This window comes from Leptidea sinapis, chromosome 2, assembly GCF_905404315.1.
Source record: "Leptidea sinapis chromosome 2, ilLepSina1.1, whole genome shotgun sequence".
Classification (NCBI taxonomy): Eukaryota; Metazoa; Arthropoda; class Insecta; order Lepidoptera; family Pieridae; genus Leptidea; species Leptidea sinapis.
Genome location: NC_066266.1, coordinates 2,181,655 through 2,207,091, shown reverse-complemented (window position 1 = coordinate 2,207,091; position 25,437 = coordinate 2,181,655). Strand labels below are relative to the sequence as shown.

General features: G+C 33.7%; 1 protein-coding gene across 4 annotated transcripts in view; it reads left to right on the top strand.

Moving 5' to 3' along the window:
- The window catches only part of LOC126972884 (GTP cyclohydrolase 1), a 42,820-nt gene that overhangs the window by 9,839 nt on the left and 7,544 nt on the right, over positions 1 to 25,437 (top strand). The window contains exons 1-2 of one of the 4 annotated variants that reach the window (XM_050820006.1): positions 5,955 to 6,048; positions 22,458 to 22,723. The exons of 1 other annotated variant lie outside the window; for it this stretch is intronic. In XM_050820006.1, the coding sequence (XP_050675963.1) occupies positions 22,474 to 22,723 (250 nt within the window). In that variant the 5' untranslated portion in view covers positions 5,955 to 6,048; positions 22,458 to 22,473. Of the gene's footprint in view, positions 1 to 5,954; positions 6,136 to 22,374; positions 22,724 to 25,437 lie in introns of those variants that run through there. 2 more of the 4 variants (XM_050820007.1, XM_050820000.1) reach the window with 2 other exon arrangements.

The following is a 25,437-nucleotide window of genomic DNA, read 5'->3' as shown; positions in this document are numbered from 1 at the left end:
TGTGTGGTAAAGGTTACTATAATATAAATGACTTTCTTAATGATACCACAGATTGGGAATGGAGCGAACGCCTTCAGGCTATTTAATTATAAATTTTATTGTACGATATTACATATTATGTTCTAACAAAATAAATAAAAAAGAAGCCCGCTGAGTATCTTGCGCCCGTTCTGCTCAGATCTGAGACATGATATTTCGAATGGTAGAATTTGATATTTCAATACGTGATTATTAATCCTGTTTTGATTAAAAATATTAAATTTCAATAGCATTTCATAAAAATTAACTAACCCTGTTTTAATATAAAATACTTATGCATGGACGTAATAGGTATGTACACTTTTTAGATCGTTTAGACTTTGACAGCCAGACATTTAGTGTTTAGAACGAACCTCTATTTTGAGAAAGTGATATACAAACCACGAGTGTAAGACGTAGCTAAGTATTCCTGGCCTGTTTTTATCGGTTGTCTAATAGCAAGAGACTCTATCTAGACGTATAATTGATCTAAGGTAACTATATGAGATTTACTTGCAGATAGAGTGCAAAAAGGTAAAGTGAATAAATTTCATCAAAGTACTACGAAAAAATTACTTAGAATATGAGATAAATGGTATGTAAGAAATTAGAACTAACGAAAAATCAAGTATATGAATTATGGTCGACCTACGACGACCTCTAGTCGAATTGATATTTTGTTCAAATTTACGAACATAATAAGCAAAACTTTCCGTACCCCGTCGATATTAATTTGTTAAACTTACCAACTGGATAATGCTCAAATAACATGCATAACTGTGAATAAACCGGTTCTTAAATCACAATTTGAATTCATAAAACTTATTTATGCTTTTATAATTGACTTCTTTAGAAATTTTTAATACATGAATGATGCACCAGCAGGTATCAAAATACTATGGGTATGTTCCGATATGCACTGCGACCACTGTACAATGTGACGTCAATTTAGTATACTGTGAAGCCGTTCGTTTATAGCCAGTTATATTGTTTATTATTTAAAACGGAACGCAATCCCGTATAATGTCAGCCGCATTTTTTGACGCAGGATTCAAATGAGTGTAGGTATTAAAGTTTTCTAGTTCATTAAACAAAAACTGTTGTTGGAGTACTGTCAAATTAAATATATTTGGGATTAAACTGTAGGTATTGTTTATAAAACGTTAGGCACTCGAGTTTTGACTGATCGCGTGATCAAAGTACTGCGAGTACCTTACCAGTGCTCATAGTAAAATGGCGGCGATTTATGACGTCATATAATATTTCCCTAGTGTACTGCGGCAGTATACTGGCAGTTCATAACGGAACGAATTTTTCTACAGTGATAGCACTGAGCAGTGCTCGCAGTGCATATCGGAACATACCCTATATTTTTTACATGTGAACCTCAATGTTAGTCATTCTCGTCGACGTCATATGACATCACTCAAGCGATGCTAATGTTAACAAAACCCATCGGTAAACTCCCTACACCGAATATAAACCTACATATTACACATTTTTATAAATGTCTGAATAACTTTATATTGTCGTACAAGGAAATGCGTTTATTACGGTCCTATCTCAATATATTAAGTTATGTGCATCTTTTGGCACGTTGGGGAAAAACATCAGAGTGAATTTTACGACGCGCGCACACCGTCACGCAAATTCGACACCCTGACGTTAGCTAGTCAACTAGATAATTTATATAATTTTTTTATGAAAATAACGGACGACACGAACAGTTCAGCTAATGGTAATTGATACGCCCTACAATGCAGTGCCGCTCAGGATTATTGAAAAACCCAAAAATTCTGAGCGGCACTACAATTGCGCTCATTACTTTAAGACATAAGATGTTAAGTCTCATTTGCCCAGTAATTTCCCTAGCTACGGCGCTCTTCAGACCGAAACACAGTAATGTTTATACATTACTGCTTCATGGCAGAAATAGGGGGAGTGCGAATTAGCAATGCTTTAAGTTAGTAGACTATTATGAATAAGGGGGCTAAAGCCTAAACACATGGTCGGATTTGGTACGCCCGGACAGTCGTACGGTCCAGTGGGCATCTCGCACCAATTGGTCCGTCGTCGTACTAATAATAATTTTTGTAATAATCCACCAGACCGCGTCCGATGGTCCGACTGTACCAAATCCGACTATGTGTTTAAGCTATAAAAGGCGTCAAAAAAGAGAAATTGTGCTATGGGTACATCTTGGGAAAACACCATACCAGACATCTGGAAGACTAAGGATGTCGCTATGATTTCCCCAGCGGTAAAACTATTTTCCTTAACCAATTTGGAAGCAAGCTGATACTTTGAGGAAAACTAATTCAATGTTATTTTTATGATTAACATAACACAAGGCCGTTGTTGTGAGGAATTTTCTCACGCTGTCATTATAACGTTTATCATTATAAGTCACGTGAAGCCCCCTCCCGTTTCCCTTTCCCCCTCGCGCTCGTCCTGTTGCGTCAGTACGGTTTGCAGTTTCATTACCGTCAGGTACATGTCGTGATATTTTCATTGTTATGTTTCGTCTTTTATTCTTAATAGTTCTATAGTTTTCAGCCAGAAGAATAAAAACTTTTTAACTTCCCGCTAACAAAATCGAAAATTCTCAAAAATCGGTGTGCCGGGTCGTCTCCTTCCCTCAAATATGGAAGAAGGGAACGATGGCTGGTCCATGCGTCGACTCGTTAACGGGTGCTGATGTGGTGCCAGGATAACTATATATATATATATATATATATATATATATATAAAAAAGAATATTTGTCTGTATGTCCTATATAGAATCGTTAACTATGCATTTGATCATGTCTTCGTCGATCTTCAGCAAAGTGTTGTGCATGAGCCACAAAGGTGTCTGAGCTTCTATTTGTTTTTTAACTTCCTCCTTTATAAAAAAGATAATTTTCAAAAATTCGGGGAGTTATTATATACACTGGCCTGTAAAAGAGTACAAGACCCATCGATCTTGAAAAAAATTTAAAACAGAAAGAAAAATGTGAATGGTAAAATTGTAATTCGGAAACGTCCACTTTGAAAAAGGAATGGTTTTGTTTTTGAAGTTTTTTTCAGCCAATTCTTAAAAGAAGGTTACCGACTATAAAATTTTTATGTACAAAATTAAATTCTCTTGGGAGTCCTTTTTATTTCGAAAATATATCTTGTGAACTTAAAACGCTATCCCAATTTTAAAAGTGTGATACTTACTTTGAAGGCCAGTGTATATATATTGGCTTTACCCCGTTTTTAAAAATCCGGGTTTTCATCAGATATTGTCGTTTTAAGATCCTAGGAAGCGTTCCTCACAATTTTTAGGAGTGTCATAAATTAAAAAATGAACAATTTTGACAATATGTTTATCTCTAAATTGACACAATTTGTTATATTTATACTTAGATAAAAATATAGGAACCTGGCTTAAAAGACTTGTTTCGCAAGCCGTTGATAAATAAATAAAATAGAGAGAAAATAAACACAATCAGGTTCGCAGTCTAGGTTCTTCTTCATAACAAAATCGCAAGTAAAAACTACCAGTAATCATACAATCTGGTGTCTCAACCTGTTTCAGTAGCAAATTATATTAATAGCCCGGTTTTCCCTAAGTCATTAGCGCGGCTAATACCTAGGTTTTTTATCCTAAAGCCTTGATGATGCAATAAAGAGAACCTCTCAAACCTCCTAGTGTTCCGTCAAAAATGTACTCATAATGTGTCTGAGGTTATTTTATGATTTATTTAATTTCTAAACTGAATCATGTAAGCCAACGGTTTGAATATTTTCGCTTCAAAATTTTTTGAGAATTGTAAAACGATGAAACTGTTGAATTGATTCGATGAAATTGATTTAAAAGTATGGAAATGAGTTTCTTACCTTTCTTCTAATTAAATAATTACTTTCTAGGTAAACTTTCGATTTATAATTTTTGATCTAATTTGTTAAATTTTCAAATTCATAGTAAAAAATATTTTATTTACTGTAAAACTTAAATACAAATCTAGAAACATTAGTTCCAACTATCTTTATCATTCAAATACTTTTTCACATTATATTAGGCATTAGATGTTAATTTATTTATTACGATACATTGATTTTTTTAAATCGGTAATATTTTAATATAATGGAGTTTATAATAGAATATAACAGAATCCACTCTTACATTTACATCCATACAATTTTACGGAGCCTAGTAGATGAAATTGCCAGTTTGTATGTTTGTTTGGAGTATTGGCATTATGTACATCACTATTCTTTTTAAATTGGCTAATATGTTTATGAGCGCACAGGAGGTTCTCTTATGTACTGGCAGTGTACGGTCATAATATTAATTTCACTAAACTTTTCTCTCAATGAATCCTTTGAACTCATTTTGTAGACTGCTCAAATCGCCCTTTTCCACAGCACAAATATGTGGTCAATATCTGCGGCTTAACCCCACAATATAATTCCGTAGGACATGATACTATGAAAGTAACTGTAATATACAAGTATAGCCGTTTCAACATCTGTCAGCTGCCTAATTTACTATAGCAAATACTGCAGAACTTTCATAAGTTTTTTATATGAGCGCCCCATTATAGCTAAAGTCTAATGTGTAAGATATTTGGATTAAAGACGTAAACATTTGAATATTAAAGTAACGCATACCAAAAATGGCGCTATTACGTTCTATTTTGAACACGTGCACTAAGATTCCTATCGCAAAATTATAATATTCGTAGTAAATTTCGACATTATTACGACTAAGACGTTAATACAAAACCACTGATTATAAGTCAAACCAGGAGGTATTTCTGTTGATAGAGAGCTAATTTAATATGGCTTAAACGAAAATAGATTAGTTTTTCATGAGAAAGACATCTAGATGGTGGGGATGATGATATCTTAGTTTGTGGAGTATCGTTCGAAGATAGAATTTGACGGCAGGAAACAGGTTCAATAACTATTTGGAAGACTCCCCGTGATAAATACGGTAGAAGACACACAATGAAGCGACGTGTCTACTTAACGCTAGGTGATCTAGCCGTTCACAGAGCACTGAATCTCCGATAATTCAAGTAGCTCTGCGTTGCACGCAGTCAAATGGATCGAACAGATACTGGGGTACGCCAAACTAGAGATGACAGCAATACTCAATATTATGTGGCCGCACCTGCGCTTTGTAGAGCGCTAGATTGTGGGCCGGCTTGGAGTATTACCGTGCTCTATTTATGACACCCAGATTCTTCGAAGGCAGTTCGATTTTTCCTTCGAGATGATGGTTTGCATACGGTCGAGATTTTACAAAACAAAATGTGTTACGAAATTTAAAAGGCATTTATTTTACTTTAAAGTATTGAAAAGAAGGAATTGCTAAAAAGAATTATATGAAAGATTATTATAACATCAATGATTTTCTTAATGATACCACATACCGAGAATCGAGCGAATACCCTCAATCTATTTAATTATAAATGTTAATTGTACGATAATACATTGCAATCAAGCAATGTTTTTAAAAAAGTCTGCTGAGTTTCTTGCGCCCGTCTTCTCAGGTCTGGGGCAGTCTGTTATGAATGGGTGGTAGTTTTTGATGTTCAATAAATGAATTAAAATCCTAGTTTGAATAAAAATATTTGAATTTAGCTTTGAATTATTTCGATACAAGGCGAGACATAAACGATTGTACTTTTAACTCTCGTAATCGGTCTAAATAACGGTTTATTTATTATTTATAATGTTTTTTTTATCAGTTTAGATTATTCAAAAAAAAACTGAAGGTGTACGCAAACGTTTAATATATGTTTTGATATTACTTTGAGGAAAAAAAATACAATTTACGATCAAACAGTTGTCGCACAAAGCAAACCCTTTAAAAATTACCGCGAAATTCAACAGGTTTTTAATGTTTGCGTCACGAGCGACGTATTGATTTCCCGGACCCGCGCAGTCGCACATACAAAATCATCTGTTGACACCATGCAAGTCCAGTCAGCCATAGGTTAGGTCCGCGAACGCGCGCTTCCAAACTTACCTTTTTATTTTTTTCACAGCCTCGTAAGTAGATTTATAATCTGTGCGGATTCGCGCGCTTTTGCTTATTGTGTGTGATTGTTTTGCGTAAGTAATTCGAATTTCGAACAAGTGAGTAAACTTTTTATAATTTGAAACATTTCAAAAAGATTCGATATAACTTTCTATGCTCCTTTATCAATGGTTATTGATTTGTTCAGCGTTGCTAGTGCATAAAATATCACAAAATTTATTTAATGTTTCTAGAATTCTTATTATTTTTGTGAAAGTAAACCAAAAGATGTAAGCGTTACAGTTTGATTTTGTTGCATATTATTGTGAAATCTAGATCCTAGATAGATTATTATTCAACTGTGATAAAGTTTCTAAGATCAAGCAAGCAATACATAATTTAATTACACATGAATAAAAAACGTTTAAACACTAATAAAAAAATGTCAATTAAATATTAATTACAAAAAATTTCAATATTCTTCTATCTGGATTGAAATGCATAAGAAATTATTGATGTTTTATAAACTTTCTCACATTCGCTCTTAAGAGATCAAGTCTATAGAATTTATTTATTTCAAAAGACAAACGAGCATAAGGGCCATCTGATGGTAGGTGATCACCGCATTCCATACTCTGTTGTAACAACGTTATGGTACGAGAATGGGATCGAAGCAACCTTAGGTATGTCAAAAAGTAAAATTTCGTATTCTTGTTACACGAATTGACAGTTCAGTTACGATTGATATAAAGTTACGTTCCGATTTAGGGAAATTGCACGTTGCGTATTCACGTAACAAGATAGGACGTAATTTTTTGGGAGATGGTTATTTTTCTAAAGGAGATTGATATATGGGGCCCAGGTTGTGCCAGACAATAATAATATATTTTATACTTTTTAGTTGCATTTTTACATTCAGTTTGGCACTAAATATAACGTGATTCTTATTCCGAGTTTATTTTTTTCATTTTAAAAGTATTTTATATTATTGAAATAATAAAATATGACTCCGTTTTTTGTAGACATGTAACTAGAAATGTTTTAGTCAAATGGATCGATATTAGTGGAATCATAATCGATTAAAAGCTGTCATATTCATAGTACCTACATTTAGGAAAAATTTTTTTTTTAAGTATCTCGTTATTCAATTAAAATCTAACCAGAGCAACTCGTCTACATATTATGGTGGGTTCTGTACTCTGAGCCCGTGGTTTAAAGTTTAATTGGTATTTTTGCGTACTAAATACAATACAAATCGTAATTCGGTTAAATGATTTTTTTTTTCAACCTCGATAAATATCTGTCTTTTCTACGAGGGACAAAATTGGCCGATTCTCTTCCGGCAAGGCGACTTTTGTCCCTCATACCAGGGACTAAAAGCGATCTTTTCATCCAGGTGGGAAAAAAATCGTATAAGTCTCACCACGTGAGATAAGTAGGACATTTCCGTTGTCAATACTCCGCGGGGCCTAATATTCTCCCTAGGTGCGTAATATACTATTTTTTTTAATTACCATACCGTTGTTTTGTATTACACTGTGTGTTTCGTATTAAATTGTGCGCCTACGCGATCTGTGACTATATTTATATGCTACTTTTTAAGTGTTTGAGGATTTTGATTCTTTAGTCTTTTGCGTTTCAAGTAGTTATTTTCATTTACTTTACTTAATGCTTGAGCGAAATAATAATTTAATGTTTAAAATATAGTGTGTGTACTTATGTATGCACGCAAGAAGTTATACTTCTTTGGCGTAACAAAGCAAAAATCCCCAAAAATTATTTATTGCTCCTGCTGTTCTACGTTTGTAGAAAGAACATATTGTAAAAATCTCGCAAAGATGGCTTTGACAATTAATTATTAAATAATAAATACGTCTGTATGAGCTTGAAATCTTTGTCTGTCCCAATAATGGACGAAGAACCAAAAAAAAAATAATAACGAATGTTGCAAACGTCAGATAATTTTAGGAACCAATTTCATCCTGTTACTTTTGTGTTACAGTGATCCGCGCACATCTTTAAATTTCACTCTCATCATTTTTCATTACGCGCCTAAATAAGTATTATAACTTCAATAAATTAATATCTAATATTAATAATTAATATTTTTTTTTAATTTAATGTTCAAACGAGCGCTAACTTCTTACCAACGTAACATTATAACATGCTTTCAAATTATTTTTCTCTGAATCTGGGAATCGAACCAGAAAACTATTTTTTTGAATGAAAGTAGCATCAAGCTTTATTCTAAGCTAAGATTTATCGACACATAAAAATATTTGTATGGGGCCCGAGCTCCATACTGTATTGGTCATTATTATCTTAATTTTTTTTTATCTCGACCAGTTCACGAAACGTCGGGTCGAAAAAAACAAAAATAAAAAATTTATACGCAAAAACCATAATTTTAATCCATAGAAAGGTATTTTATGTAAATCCGTGTTTTGAATAAAAACGGCATTCACTAAAGACGATGAAAGAGAAATCTTAAAATTTTGAGCAAAGTAGTATTCTAAATTAAAGTTCTCTATTTTGAAAAAAAAAAAAACAATTAACATTGGTTTGGTTGTTACATATGAGAAGAAGTCCATAGGAGAAGGTACCACAGTTAACGTTCATATCGCGTCTCAAGAAGATTTCACGTCTAAATTCAAATTGAAACAATTTAGCAAATAGTAATATAAAATAGATTAAAAAAAAATATCAAAAAAACAACGGACTTCAAAAACGCTATTCCAAAACAAAAGATATTATATGCACTAAAAAGGATAAAACTAATTGCGTATTTTTATACAATCTAATTAATTAATCTAATTCTAGTTACGATTCCCTCTCGCCACTCGCCTAGTCACGTCGCGCGTGCGACTCAAGCACATCTCACCTATAACTATGTATGTCGTTATCTACCTTAGCTGACACGGGACGCACCAGCTTTCAAATAAAAAAAGAATAATCAAAATCAGTTCACCAAGTCGAAAGTTCTGAGGTAAAAAACATAAAAAATACATACCGACGAATTGAGAACCTCGTCCTTCTTTGAAGTCGGTTAATAAGCCATAACCTATACCAAACCACGCGTACACCTCAATTGCAACATATTCCAAGTAACAATTGTTCTAATAATATTCACATGAACAATGATCAATCTATATTTATGTCATCAACAATAATTTACGAGAGTTCTAGAAAAAAGACATCCAAGAACGAGATAGCATTGCGCATTTTGCAACATAATAATAATTATTATTATAAAACTGTTAAATCACTTTAAATATCGAATGAATTGTAACGGGTTCACACGGAGCAATTTTAGTTGGTCATTTGCTAAATTACTGGCAATTTGAACCATCTCAACAAATGTTCTACAAAATAGAATCGGATTCAATATTGTCAACATATTAAATTGAACTTAGCGATTTTTTTTGATCAATAATACAAATAAATTTTGAAAACAAAACTAAGGTATATACGATGTCGGACTCAAGCCCGCCACCTCTCGAGTTCCGTGCGAGCGCTCTTCCACTGAGCCGTTTTTACGTTGTAATACTTCGTTTACGCATTAAAGGACCACATTCAGAGAGAATGTGGAGTCCTCCCTTACTTCAAACTGTCCTCAAAAAATAAAAAGTAATAAAGTCCCACGAAATCAGCACTGTATTGAACGGAGTCGTTCAATACGTTCAATTCACAATTCTATTAATGAATCGCTCGATCCTCGCCCCGCACATTTCATTCTCCAACCCTTTAGGACTCCTACATCGATACACTTTCATTATTAAGTATTATGTCTACAATTTACAGTAAAGTATACACAAACAAAAGACTGCATATTTACGGTACTTTAACATTCTATATAACAGGAAATATTTGGTGATTAAGAAGTAAAACTAGTGGTATATAATATATGTCAGCCTTTAACGTAAAGTTCATTTAAAAATGCTAGCATCACTTACTATATCTCGAAATTTATTATAAATAGCACTTCTTAAATCAAATCATATTTGTTCAATCAGGTCAAAAAAGTACTGTTTTGTGAATGACAAAAGATGTACATTTTTCCATTTATGACCACATGGGAAAAGCTTGAGCTTTTATGAGAAGAAGTGGCAAGAAATTTCTTCAGTCTGATTATCACAGATAATACATAATGCCTTTATTTATTTACGGTGAGTGTGGATTGATGCATCCTACTGTACCCAATAACTTATTAATTTACATTTACTTTTTTTCGTTTACCCATTCCGAAGTGGTGGTAAATGTAAAAAGAAAAGAATATAAGTGTCGTTTCTTTGAACTTAGAAACAAGATTATGTTCTTTTTACGACAATAAGGGAAGATAGTTTAGACGAGCAGGACGTTCGGCTGATAGTAATTGATACGCCCTGTCCATTACATTGCAGTGCCACTCAGGATTCTTGAAAAATTTCAATAATTGCGCTCGTCACCTTGAGACATAAGATGTTAATTCTCAATTGGCTAGTAATTTCACTAGCTACGGCGCCCTTAAGACCGAAACACATCACTGCTTCACCGCAGAAATAGACGCCGTTGTGGTACCCATAATCTAGCCAGCATCCTGTGCAAAGGAGCCTCCCACTGGTAATGTATTCAGCACGTAATCTGTAAATTATTAAGAATACGCTGTACTTCTAATCTTGACAGCCTGGGACTCATAAGTCATAATTATTAATAATTGTCTTTAGCAATTTGCTAGTGTACGTAGATAATATTAAATGATATTATTATTAAAATAGCGTTACCTTATTTGTTACCAAAGCTAATGGTGATTTGAGTGATATAAGAATTAGTTCTCAAGGATTCGATTCAGAATCAATTTAAATATACAATTACTATGTTAAGTCCGATTACGAGCATATCTAAAGCTACATAAGTAAGTATTCACGATTATATTATGACCTCAAGTTAAAATTGTTATAGCGTGTTCTAAATTGAAATGTGTCCTTGCTCAAAAGTGAATGTCTTGTCCTTAGCCCGTTATATGTACACGTTAAGCTATACAATACACAATTAATTACAGGCACGTGATAAGTTCAATCTTAATGACGGGCGCAGTGTGAGTGATGGGGTTAGAATCGCACTTACATCACAGATTATATTAATACAGACAGGAGCAGGTGATATTTATCATATCTCATGTCAAAGAGTTTATCTTTCTATACATTCACTTAAATTTTCTATCTTGCTGTATCTCCATTTGAGATGTTTTTCTCACTGCCCACTGTTTGTCTATACTCTGATATATTGTAAGTCTATAAGAATTAAAGACATATCTACTAATATAATTTCTAACAGAAAAGCATGTTACGTATTGCGTTTATAACATTAACCCCCTTATTCATAATAGTCTGCTAACTTAAAGCATTGCTAATTCGCACTCTGTCTTCTTCTATTGACCTAAGCCAGAATGTGAAAAAACACTCCTTAGCGCCTGTTTAAAGTTAGCGGACCATTATGAATAAGGGGGTTAATCTTTACTTTCTTATTAAAAATGCTATATATTTAAAATCGTTCGAGGAAAATGAGCGCCGATAATAGTTTTAATTAGCAATTGTGTTACCTGTGAGCGTGGAGAAATAGGTCGCTTAGGTGAGTCACCCAATAAAAAGATAATAATAATACCACACAGTAGGGATGGGTACTTACCATTGACCTCTACTATATACCACTGGACTGGCGGCTGTCAAAGTGCTTTTGTGCCTAGTTTATGTAGTGTCTACGGTACTAAAACTAGTGACGACAACTTAGTAGGACAACATAGATGGTGGGAAACTATTTACAAAAGAAATTGTGTAATTTATTACGTTGATTCTTGTAGTATAAATATCCCGGAAAACGAAATGAATCTCGGAAATGGCTCCATCGATTTTCATAAAATTTAGTATACAGGGGATTTCGAGGGCGAGAAATCGATCTAGCTAGGTTTCAATGTCAAAAAATGTAATTTTATCCGTGTTTTAATGAGCAAAGGAAAATTTCGCCACTATATAGGTACAAGACTATAATAGTTCAGATGGGACATTGGATGATCTGGGAAGCAGAAGAGCCCGGTTCGATCCAGATGTCCTATTAGTTTTTTTTTGTTCAAGTTTTGTACATCCTTAAAAATCCGAGCAAGGATCGGTCGTCCAGATATTAATAAAACTTACTTATAATACCAATTAATCTCTTATCTGCATTTAAATTACAGTTACAGAAAATCGACCGTACGGTCACCTGGTGTTAAGTGATCACGGCCGCCCACATTCTCTTGCAACCCCAGAGAAATTACAGGAGCGATGTCGGCGTTTTAGAAAGGTGTACGCGGTTCTTTTGAAGGAAGCCATTTCGTATCGCCATGGAAACACCCCACAAGGAAGCTCATTCCATAGCTTTCTTGTTTTGTATTGAGTACATCTAGGGCTATTTGCATAGACTTACGGCCTTACAATTAAACTTGGTATAAAGTTATAACTGAGAATAAACCAAGAATATGCAAAATGTTTACCACATCGCTGACAACACTGTCAATACAATGATAATTCTGAAGTTTTCCGAATGTCAAACAGCCTTGCGAATAAACGTGGGAAACGTTACACATCCAAATAAACCAATCATAAGCAAAATGACTATTTGTAAACATTTTGCATATTCTTGATTTGTTTTCAGGTATAAGTTTATACCTAGTTTATTTGTAACACCGTTTCAATATACGAGCGTACAGACTAACGTGCGAGATAGAAGATCTCTAACGAAGATACAGCAAGATGGAAAATGAAAGTGAATCTATTGTTACTGTAACCGATTTTTAATAAACAGGTCGTAAACAGTCAGCCACACCTTAGTCTGGGTTGCACCAACTTATTTTAGCAATAACAAACATGTTCAATTATCGGTTAAGCAACAAATGTGTTACAACATTTGACAAATTTTAGATAACGTCATAACAATAACGACGTCTAAAATGGAATTTATGTTTTACTATTACAAAGCAGTGTCTAACTAAAACGTCGTTAAACACAACATAAACTGAAGTGTACAGGAACGGAACGCAAATTTTGAAAGGTGTCATCTGTCTGTCATTATATAATCTAAATCTTCCAATAACATGAATATGATATATCCGTTACAAACCTTAGACAAGCTTCGACTCGTGTTTAAATATAAGCATTGTCTGAAGATTGTCGAACGCTAAACAACAGAAAGACACAGATTTGTAAAAGAACTGTTTTAAAACAAGTGTTCATCACATGTGTATTTTTTTTTTCTGTAATAACATATATTGAGTTCTGTTATTTGATTTATAATATAAAGAACTTATAAGTAGTTTCTATGTAAACAAACTTCACCATAGAGCCGCCGTGTTTTGCTCAATTAGCACGCGATTATCACAATTCTCATCAATTAAGTGCTTATTCATTCACTTTTTGTTATAAATTCATTAAGTCAATGTAAATTTGACTTTGACAATGTAATTTTATATTTATAGGAATTACTAGCTGCCCGGACATACTTCGTTCTGTCAAAAGATAATAGTGAAAATTAAATTATTTTATATCCGAGTTATCCAGTTATTTACATCACAGCAATAAACGACGATAACTTAGATTAAAGCTAGTCATCGCTGCGCTCCAACTAGATACCGCACTACCAAAGAACAATAGCTGTTTTATTACGGCAACTTTATATTGTAGTATGTATTGGCTATTTGTAAAAATGCTCAATCTAAGGCATCTTTCAGATTTTGCAACTTATATACGCTTCGTGTTATTTTACATTGAAATTAATAAAATACATAATACTTACTGATGATATGTGATCCCAGTTTCTTTCTTATTTCTTGTTGTATTATTTTCACAAAGTCTTACTACGTAATCCGGCATTTTCGTTACAATTATTAGCAAAGTTTAATAGAACATGACGTGGCACGTCAACGTCACACATTGTTCGAGACTGGCTTGAGTAAGCCCACTTGGGCATAGTATTAGTTCCCGCGCTGTGCTGTATCTAGTTGGAGCGCAGCGGAGACCAATCCTTAACGTAAGGACGATAACATACAAAAATATGTTTCGTAGACTGCAATAGCTTGTAAACATGATGAAACTAATTCTAATGCTTTTCCCGTCATTACCACCGCACCCAATAAGACGAATAAAATTTAATTTATTGTCTTTTAAAATTCGCCCAGCGAAGCGGGCGAGAACGGCTAGTACATAATATAAATTCTTGAATCACAACAAAAATCACCATCAAAAAGTGTGAAAGCGTAGTATTAAGTACTATGTAGTTACTAAATTTACTCTGCATTTTAACAATATAGTATATAAATATAATTTAAGGAATGAATAAAATATGCGCTGAAGTTATAATTAAATATAATATCTAGTTTTCTAAACATCCCTTTTTAGTCATTAACGGCCCCAAATAATGGGATAAAGTTATGCCTGAGAATAAACAAAGAATAGGATAGTTGATATATTGATAAATGAAAGGTTTCGAATGCTACATTTTCTTTGTCTATACATATATAATGAAAATGGTCTTTGTTTGAGGCTCAATCACGCCTAAACCATTGATCGTATCGACATGAAACTATCACCATTCGATGCGATATTTATCCTAGATGGTTTATTGGTACTTATTTTTTCAATTCCAACGTTCCTTCATTAATTTATTTCCTTTTAAAATTCGCCCAGCAAATCGGTAGTATATTGATAAATGAAAGGTTTCAAACTGATATTTATAATATCGATTGAAATATGAATGCTGCATTTTCTTTGTTTTATTATATACGATAACACGACCCATTTGATTGTAGATCACCTATTTGCATCAATAATGCGCTGTCTACTCGTATGCCGCATTTCAATGGGTCACGCTCGAGACAGTTTGTAGTCGAATTAAACATGAGATTGGAATTTCAATCAATATTCGGAATTTGTACCAATTTCTAGTAAAAGTGTTTTAGTTTACTTTCTATATACATAAAATTCGCTCGTTACTATATTTGTATATGTTATACTAGCCTTTCCTTTGGTTATTCATATGAAGCTGTTATTTGATGATAAGCTGATATTTATTTATTTTATTTATTTATTTATTATATACAGACACTTTATCGCATAATACTACATAGTATTTGGTCCCTACACTAGGCATAGCTTGTCCTGTAGGAAACCAATATAAATTCTATACAAATTCAAATATTTTTATTCACAATAGGATGTGAGATCACTTATTGAAAGTCAAAAACTACCCATTCCAAAACGAAGGCCTCAGACTTGAGAAGAATGGGCGCAATTAACTCAGCGGGCATTTTTTTTCATCGAAACAATATCTTTACAAAGTTATATTGCACTAACTAATTATTTAATAGACTGAGGGCGGTCACTCCATTCCCAACCTGTGGTATCAATAAGAAAGTCATTAATGTTATACTATAACAGCACACAAACGTTTTTAACAATCATTTTGAATAACGTAATACTTTTGTTTTGAACATTTTCTGGGATCTTCGACTCAGCCGAGCATTGAAATGCTTGATGATTTTGTATAAAAAAGCTAAATATGTAATATTATTATTGTTAACGTTTGGTTTATGTACTAAATTGTATGGTTTTATTTTGAAGAAAATAAAGGAAGTATCCTTATTTACATAAGTAATCTTATAACTATACCTATTTACAACACTAAGATTTCTTAAAATTAAAACTATCGTTACGGGAAAGTGTACCAAGAGTACTGGCAGCATTGCCGCGTTGGATAGCTAGGCTGATCCGTTAACGGTCGTTCCCAATATTCAGTCTATCTCCGGTTGTGGCCTACTTGAGTAAAAAATCGTAACCATTTGTTGACTTTTCTGTCCCATTAACTTATCGACGGTAACTCACCTTATCCGTACACGCTGTCTGTCAATGGGAGGACGTATAGCTTACCAGCGATAGAAGTTTGTATGGAAATTGCAATTCACGCGTCCCAATATAACGCGATAAGAATGACTTATGGGGTATATTGGGACAGCTTCAGATTATTAACATCTAATTACTGACAGTAGAAAGTAGTATATTATCTCTATCTGTAGATAGTATATTGGGTACGGCCCTTAGTTTATCTTAGTACTACAGAAAACAGAATTTCATTTATTGCTTTGCACTAACCTGCCGGTCAATGTCAAATCACTAATAGCCGTTTACAATAATGTCCAATATAGAGATAGTCCAATGCTATCTGTCGATAGGTTATAGATATATAAGAAAGCGTAAGAGGATAGATTTGTCTACCTCTAGTAAGTTAAACTAAGGATAGATAGGTTATTGAAAATTGCCGTAAATAGATACTAATTGAAACAGTCACAGAAAAGTCACATCCAACCATTGCAGCTGTCGCAGGGAAACGATAAAATCAGTGATTTGGTAAAATCTCTGAGGATGTTAAAATAACAACACGGTTTTATCATTTCTCGAAACAAATCTAGTGATTTGACCAAATGTCAGAGTTTGTTCCGTGAAATGACAAAAAGTATTTTCTTTCGTATTTATAAGGTTTATTTGGTAAGACAGACATAATTTGGTAAGAATTTAGTATCGTGTCGCAGGTGGAGGGGGGTAAGAGAGGAAGGGGAGAGAGGGAGATGTCCTCTGTCCCCTGGCTCACTCCCCCACTCCCATGAAAAGGTAACGCACCAGTCCCTTGAAAATCAAATTAATGTAACCTAACCTAAAAACAGATAAAAGTTTCTCTAAAGGCCAAATAGAAGCCCCTCTTCGCGGGGCCCATATTTGTCAAAAAAAAACCACGAATGGGTTGGGAGGCAAAGCCCGCCACACGTATTTTTACACATACTACGTAATTTGATCAAATCACTTTGGAAATTTACCAAATCTCTGTTATTATCATTTCCTTGCGACATATCCACCAACCGGATCTATCGGAGGTCCTTCTTCAAATGAGTGACAACGTTGTGGACTTTCTGAATTACTAATTAACCCAATGACGTTTCATAGACAAATAAGGGCATACCAGTCGCAGTCTACTAGCGGGACGATAAAAGTGTGCTTAAAGACAATGTAAGCAGACGTTTCTCCTTAGTAGTGTATCAACTGTTACTGTCTAAATCGGGTTCTAAATTCAACATACGTAACCTAAATTGAATAACTGTTTTACATTGCTGCTTATTGACTAAGAATATTATTAGCAACTGGAGTGAATGCAGCAATGTATAGATATCTATCTGAGTCGAGGCTTATTATGGTGTAATTTGTGGCATGTTCCGTATTTTGACTATTTTTTATTTAACGTCATTTGTCTTTTTTATGATAATAAGGTGCAAGACGAGCAGGACGTTCAGCTGATGGTAATTGAAGCGTCCTGCCCATTACAACTGCGCTCGTCACCTTAAGACATAAGGATGTTAAGTCTAATTTGCCCAATAATTTCATTAGCTACGGTGAGCTTCAGACCGAAACACAATAATGCTTACACATTACTGCTTCACGGCAGAAATAGGCGCGTTTGTGGTACCCATAATCTAGCCGGCATCTGTGCCAAAGAGCCTCCCTGGTATTGGTAAATGCTTGAAAAATAACGCCATATAAATATTTAAAAAAGATAGAAAATAACAAATGAAATCAACATAATAAACATGTATTAACTAATGATTCCTTATTGCTATGATGTAAGTAAGCAATTCAGTAATTCAATTGAAAATGCTATCCAAAACGGAAGGCGCCATTTTTGGGCTCTTAATTACACGATATGATACCGACAAACATTACACGATATATTAATTCTTAAATATTTCCAATTGCAATGGCGTGATAATAATGTATTTATTGTTATCTTACGTATGTATGTTCTACGATTTTGCGTTGTTTGGGAGATAATAATTTTTTCCCCTTTTATCCGCTTTTTTCACCTACCACAATGTTTAGGCCTTTTTCCAAATGTTTTGAACACTTTTAGTTAATTTTATTATTGATAATTATTAACTACAGTTGCAATAACCACATAAGAAACTATGAATAGTTTAGACAATGCGGAACTAGTTTAGAATTGAGTCGTAAGTTAAGATAACTGCTCCAGCTAAATTAAGGAAAATGTTCAAGGTATCAAAAAATAAATAAAATGGCTATGGCTTCTAACTATTTTTAAAAACTTCCCAGAACATTGGCCAATAAAATGAGCCAAATTCAAATTTTAGCTTTGGACGTCAACTTCTCGGCCACCCAGTAAAATGAAAATGGTCTTTGTTTGAGGCTCTTTCACGCCTAAAACACTGATCGTATCGACAGGAAACTACCACCATTCGATGCGAAATTTATCCTAGATGGTTTATGGCTACTTATACTTCAACTAATTCCAACGGTCCTTCATTAATTTATTTCCTTTTAAAATTCGCCCAGCGAATCGGGCGAGAAGGGCTAGTATACTATATAATTTAATAAGAAATTCACACCTTTTATTCTGTCACTGAAGTGTGACATCCACTACTTACTATTTGTTTTGTTGGATGCAATTATTATGACAGTAATCCCGACGGTCATGTTCACGAAGCATTCTTACACAAATAATGAGTTCAAGCTCTAAAGGTTGATGCATCCAATATACGATAATTTATATTTATATATTTTAAATTATTCAAACAAAATTTATTTATTGGATGCAGCACCTTGCAAAGTAATTTGTTAAGTATATTACAGCCATTGTAAAATACTCTTTTTCATTGAAAAGAGTGGCCATTGAGTTTCTTGTATGTTCTTTTCACGAGCTCAATTTTTCACGAACATGTGCTAAATTCTGTAATTTAAAATAAATATTTGTAGTGACGCTTAGTTTAAGCCTATTTGAATAAAGTTTATTTGACTTTTACTATTTCTAAAGGGTTGCAAGCGTATTCGCCCGTTAATTTATGTAATCATTAATCTAATAAAAAAATAACTTAAAATATTATATTTGATTAAAGCTTTGGACTAAAAATTACGGTAAGTGTAGCGATACACTGATAAATAGTCTAAAGAAATCTCTAGAGAAAGCTGAAGCTAACTTTCTCATGGAAACAAGCCATGGAATCCTGGCTAGACAGGTTACAGGCCTATGAAAGCTACAACTTAAGCTGTTACACAGATTATTGTTTGCAAACATTCAATGTATTACAAATTCAAATTCAACAATTTTTATTCATAATAGGATTCAAAATTACATAAAACCCATTCAAAATAGACTGCCTCCAACCTGAGAAAAACGAGCGGGGTTTTTTTTTATAAAAATATGTATTACAATGTAATATCGTATAATAAACATATATAATTAAAGAGCCTGAGGGTGTCCGCTTCATTCCCAGACTGTGGTATCGTTAAGAAAATCGTTTATGCTATAGTAACATTTCCCACACAAACGTTTTTTAACAATTCTTTTTAACTTTCGTAACACATTCGTTTTGTATATTTTCTGGGATCATATTGTAGTAGCATACATATCAACCAATTAAAGACTTACTAACTCGACCTAACCGAGTAGTAGTATTTAAATTTAATTGAAAGAAAAACAAATAAATGCAAATCTTATTTTAAATACGTTTATTTTTCATCAGGAATCGTAAACTCCTCCTCTCAAGGTCACGAGTTCATTAAACGGTCTTGAGTTCAAGATCCTTTACAAAAATTTGTAAACTTTCGATATTATTCAACATCAACTTACTTTTGATATAAACGCTGTATTCGTAACTGGTTCTGTAAAATATACAAGGGCTGTCACTCATTAGTTTTTTGGTACCCAATTAATTCAATTCAAATAACTATTATTAATGAGTATGATGAGCTATGGAAGCAATGCGTCCGTTTTGTTAAGCTTAACAGTAATTTGTAGTCAAACCTGTAAATACTGGATTACCACTTTTCGTGAAATCTTAAATTTTCAATTGAAATTTGAAATTTGAATTAAACAGTGTATTTTTCTAACCTGGGAGGTGGGTGGTGGCACTGGGTCTTTGGAGGAGGTCTTCATAAATATCTTCTTAAGTCAAAATAAAATTTCATACTTAATATGGGTCAGGTACTTTATAGGAACTGGTTTTAGTATGAAAAAACATTTCATTAAATTTGGAATAACATCTGCTACTCAGATTTTTTGTTCCGATGCAATGAGACGATCCTCATATGAAACTGAGTCCATCCGCATTTAAAAAAAATTATCAAAATAACTCATTTTTATGGACAACTCGCGCTTGACCAAAAACATATTAAAACATTATTTTTGTATGAGCAAATGTATTCTCATACAGCATTTCTGTATGTTATGTTTTTTTTTAAAGAACACTGTACAGTATATAATATAATTTTAAAAATAAATAAATTTGACAGCCCTATTGCACAGTATAAAGGTCTTGGCAAGGTCGTTACTGTTAGGTTTTACACCTTGAAGTTGGCAATTAGAGAGGTTTACTAATAAACTGTAACTTGTTTTAATTTGAACGTATCAAACTTGACCAAGCAATGTTGGAAAGTTACGACTTATGAGAACTTACTTTGAGAAACGACGGAACTTTGCATTATATCATTTCGGTAATCTTTTTTAAATGTATAACATTAATTACTGTATAAAAAAAAGTTGCGTTTACGAACTGGATTGTGATACGGTTTTCAGCATCAGTTAAATACTTAATATGATGATATCTAAAACAACAAGACAATTATAATGTTAAATCTCCATGCCGCACCTACTCCCGTAACAGTTGGCAACTGTGCTCTAGAAATTGTTCACTAGTACAAACGTCAAAATCTTGGCCAAACAATCCAGTTAGGCAGGTCCAATTTCGCGAAAGAGGCACTCGTCGAACCGAAGTCGGATGGGCAGCGTTGGGGAAGCTCCGTAAAATCTTCTCGTCCTGAATACCATAGTGTCTGAAGACGAATGCTTTAACCAGTATGTGTTGCCAGTTATGACATACGGGACTCAGACTGGTCTCTAACTATGGGCCTCAGAGTTAACCTAAGGGGTCAAATCAGAAGTGAGGAGATCAGTAGGGGAACCAAAGTCACCTATATAGTCTAGTTGCGAAACGCGATGGATGGCCGTTGGGGCAGTAAAGTTCTCGAAAGGCGACCACGTACCGGAAGGTGTGTTCGTAGGCCCCCCAAGATGGACCGACGATCCAGTCAAGATTGCCGGAATACGTTGGATGAGGGCAGCGCAGGACCGATCGTCGTAGATTTCTTTGGGGGAGGCCTTTGTCCAGCAGTGTACGTCTTCCAGCCGATGATGATGGAATAAAGCAAATCCTTATAATGTTTTTTTTTTTTTTTTTGTAAAAAAAATGCCACTATCTATAAAAAATATGTCACCACTATAGCTCCTATTGCTGCAGGCAATAATAATAATGGTAGAAGCTACTGTATAATTTCGTAAACTGCTCAACATTATACATTTCTTCAGATTCAGATTATATTAAACTTTTTCAGTAAAATCTTATCAAATACGGGATGGATTGAGGCGCCAATACTGAAATTTAACCAACTGCATAATATAATACATAATTCAGACCACTTAGTAGGTTATTTCCTCGTAAAACGCAATAACCATTAATTATAATTAATTGCAATACAACGTGGAACAGTGACCTTTGCTACAATATATCTTGATAAAAGTTCATAGACTTATGTGCAGGGGTTAATATTACGCAATCTCGTTATTTACATATAATGTTGCGAGATACTGTCTATCTGTCTACTGATCTCCTAATTTAATTCAAAAAATTCGCTTACAAGTCAAATAGATGAAAATCAGGCGTTATACCTTATTAAAAACAAACTTATTATATACAAAACCTACGGTATACTTAATAAATACAGTGAATTAGGAGTTGCGCGTAGGTTGAGTATAAGGTATAACTGTTGATACTTATCCCGTTTCCCCCTTTTTTCGGTCTCGGTTTTCGAATTCATACGTACGCTTAATCTACGCTTTATGAGGTCAACAATGCTATTGCTAACTATATATATATATATATATATATTCTTTAAATTGGAAGTATGAGACGAGGTGATCACATAGGTATGACTAGGTGACTTGGATATATGCTCTATGTCCTCTTCTTTCATAAAATAATACAGAAGTTGTATGAAATCGTAAAATATAGCTAAGTTTTCGACTATAAATCAAAATTTAAATAAATCCCTACTTATCGTGAACAATTTAGGTTTATCATGTCAATAATGAATGATATAGAATATGCTGATTATTCAAATTAGAAGCGTACGGCTTCTAACAAAGTATCACAAATCACTAGGAAGCGATAGGGCTCAATTATCTTATTGTGAATAAAACATAAATTCGAGATAACCTCGAAAGGTTAGCGCGCTGAACAAATCACTTCTCAAAAGACGCGACGCAATCCGCACGCATTACATATTCATAATTTAAACATCGAACTTATAAATATAATTTTTAGACTTTGATGAACTAAAATGGCCGCGGTTAACGGCAAAGATTCAAATGACGTTCCACCGTCGTCTATGATTCGGCGTGTCAGCTCCCGCTCAATCCGAAACTCGGTCTCGGATGAAAAAGAAAATGGCGACGCGTGTCCTAAGGGATCGTTTGTCGGCAAGTTCAAGAAAGCTCCCGAAGCGCTGAAGAATTTCCACAACAATGATGCTGAAAGTGACCTGGAGATTCCTGGCACACCAATGACTCCGCGTACATCTACAACACCTGGTTTGAATTTAAATTTATTATATACTCATAATGACCACTTTTTAGCTGTAATAGTGAGAGCCAAATCCTGTTTTCTGTATAACAATGTCTCGATGTCTCTAAAAATATGCAAGGGTTGTCAATTACTTTGAAATTTTGGAATAAACATATTTTTAAATTAAAGGTGCAAACTTAAATAATATACTAAAACTCACTCGTGTTGTGGCAAGAGAACTGCTTTCATGATACCTGATGATATAATTCTGGCTAATCGTACTGATTCATTCAATTGCGAATCGGTTAGTCTTGATAAATGAAATATTATATATACTAGCTGGTCACTGATGGGCTTTGCTTCATCTAAACAAATGCATATATACAAAATTTCATATCAAAATTCTATTTTGTTAATTACACAATTTGTTGAAGTTTACGTTAAGTTTCAATTACCTGTATCGTTTTACCCTGTAATTGTAATGAAAGCAGAACTGTCTAACTGTGCGTCAATAATTTATATCATAGTTTAACTTCGTTATTTGTTAGACTCCAACGTCAAACACTCAACGCCTTACACTTGTAAGTAAAAACAAAGTCCTTCTTGCCACTTCTTCTCTTTAAAGCTCAACCTTTTCCGAAGTGGTGGTAAATGTAAAAAGAAAAAGCAAACTTTTAAAAATTATACATACAGAAATAAAATCTCTCAAGTAACGTCTAACATCAAAATAATGTGCGAAATTTGATTAAAATCGGTTCAGTATGAATAACACGGAAAACGAACGAAATTAATTCAAAATTCAAAAATACTTGAGAGTATTGTACGTTCCTTCACCAGCGATTTTTGTTATACGTCAAAATTAGTTCTCTGGACGCTCGCGAGTGGCGCTTGAAATAAAAAAAAATGCTGTCAAACACATGGAACAGCCTGTCCAGTGGTATCTATACAGGTCAGTGATATTTTATAAATTGTACTCAAATTTGATAAAGATAATAAATACATCGAGTAGATAGCAAATTAATACCCTAATTAACTTTTTTGTAAGTAATTTTGAATATTTTTTGTTTTAAGTACTCTCTGGATTATGTAGTTATTAACACGAGTAGGAATAATAATGTAAGAACAGTTACTTACTCTCATATCTTAAAGTTCGTATAACAAACTTCGAAACGTGTTTATTATGAAATTTAAAAATAGAATCATAACATTATAAAGAACACGTTTACTGTACAGCAAATTTATAGCCTTAGATGATTTATACGTCTAGATAGAGCCTTGATGCCAGACAACCGATGATAACAGGCCAGGTTTATTACTTTAGTGTGCGTGACTAGTTTCGTCTTACACTCGCGATTTGTATGTCACTTTGTGTTAGTGTACGTGGATTGTTCAAAATAGAAGTTGAATGTCAACTTCAATTTTTTTCGTCTGTCACACTCTACAGACAAAGGCCTCCCCCAAAGATTTCCATGAAGATCGTTCCTGCGCTGCCCTCATTCAACGTATTCCGGCGATCTTGACCAGATCGTCGGTCCATCTCGTGGTGGGCCTACCAACACTGCGTCTTACGTGGTCGTCATTCGAGGACTTAACTGCCCCAACTGCCCTAACTAACGGCCGTTGAACTATGTGCCCTGCCCACTGCCACTTCAGTATCTATATATCATAAATGATAATAATTAATGTGGTTTAATAGCCTTACAATAAATTTATGATTTCAATTTAAACTTATCTGAGCCTTAGCGTATGCATGATAATGGACTAGGTTGTGAAGCTAATGACACTTCTTGTTGTACTCAATGTATGGAAATTGTTGTTTTCTTTTTCTTTTGTAACATAATGTAGAACGTGATTTGGCGATGGCGAAAAAAAAATGTTTGAGGGCTGCAACGGGAAAAGGACCCCTTGAACGCTGCAGACCCGTATTTAAAAAATATAACCTATTAACAATTGTTGAATTATACATATTTGAGTGCTGTACGTTTGTTTGAAAAAATTTTAGCGAATTCAGTAAACATGAAAACACTTCTCTTTTCCCATCCAGGGACCCCACCAAACTACAAGTACTTTGCTGTAGAACTACATTATTTCAGAGAAATTGTTTTTGTAAATGCATAAAAATCTATAATCACATCCCAATGATAATAAGAAAGCTATCGTCAAATAGGAATTTCTCATCTAAATTGAAAATATACCTTCGTAAAAACTGCTTATATTCATTATACGAATATTTTCAATTAAAAACTTGACTATATACTATATAATACTGTTACTAATCTTTTGTTAAATTGATATTTTGTAACTAATGATTTAGAAATGTATTTTGTAAAATTTGCACGTCATAAATGTGGCAAACATGTACTTTATAATACTTATGTAACATCAACATTATGTAACAATCTAAAATGTTTATGCAAATAAAAACTTTGACTTTGATCAAGCGGAGATCCTGTGTGTTTTTATCTTGTTTCTATAATAATATACATACGCTGACAGAATAATTACCATGACAGTAGAAGGGCGGGATCGCAGCGAGTGTATGAAATCGTATACATAAATTTCCTCCAAAACAGCTGCACCGATTTGTATGAAATTTGTGTGAATTTCGAGTATGTCTGACAATCGGCCAACATCTATTTTTCATACCCTTAAATGATAAGGGTGACCACCACAACCACCACCCTTAAATATATTTTTTTTGACTATATTTTTATATTTATTTATTATATTTGAACATTAA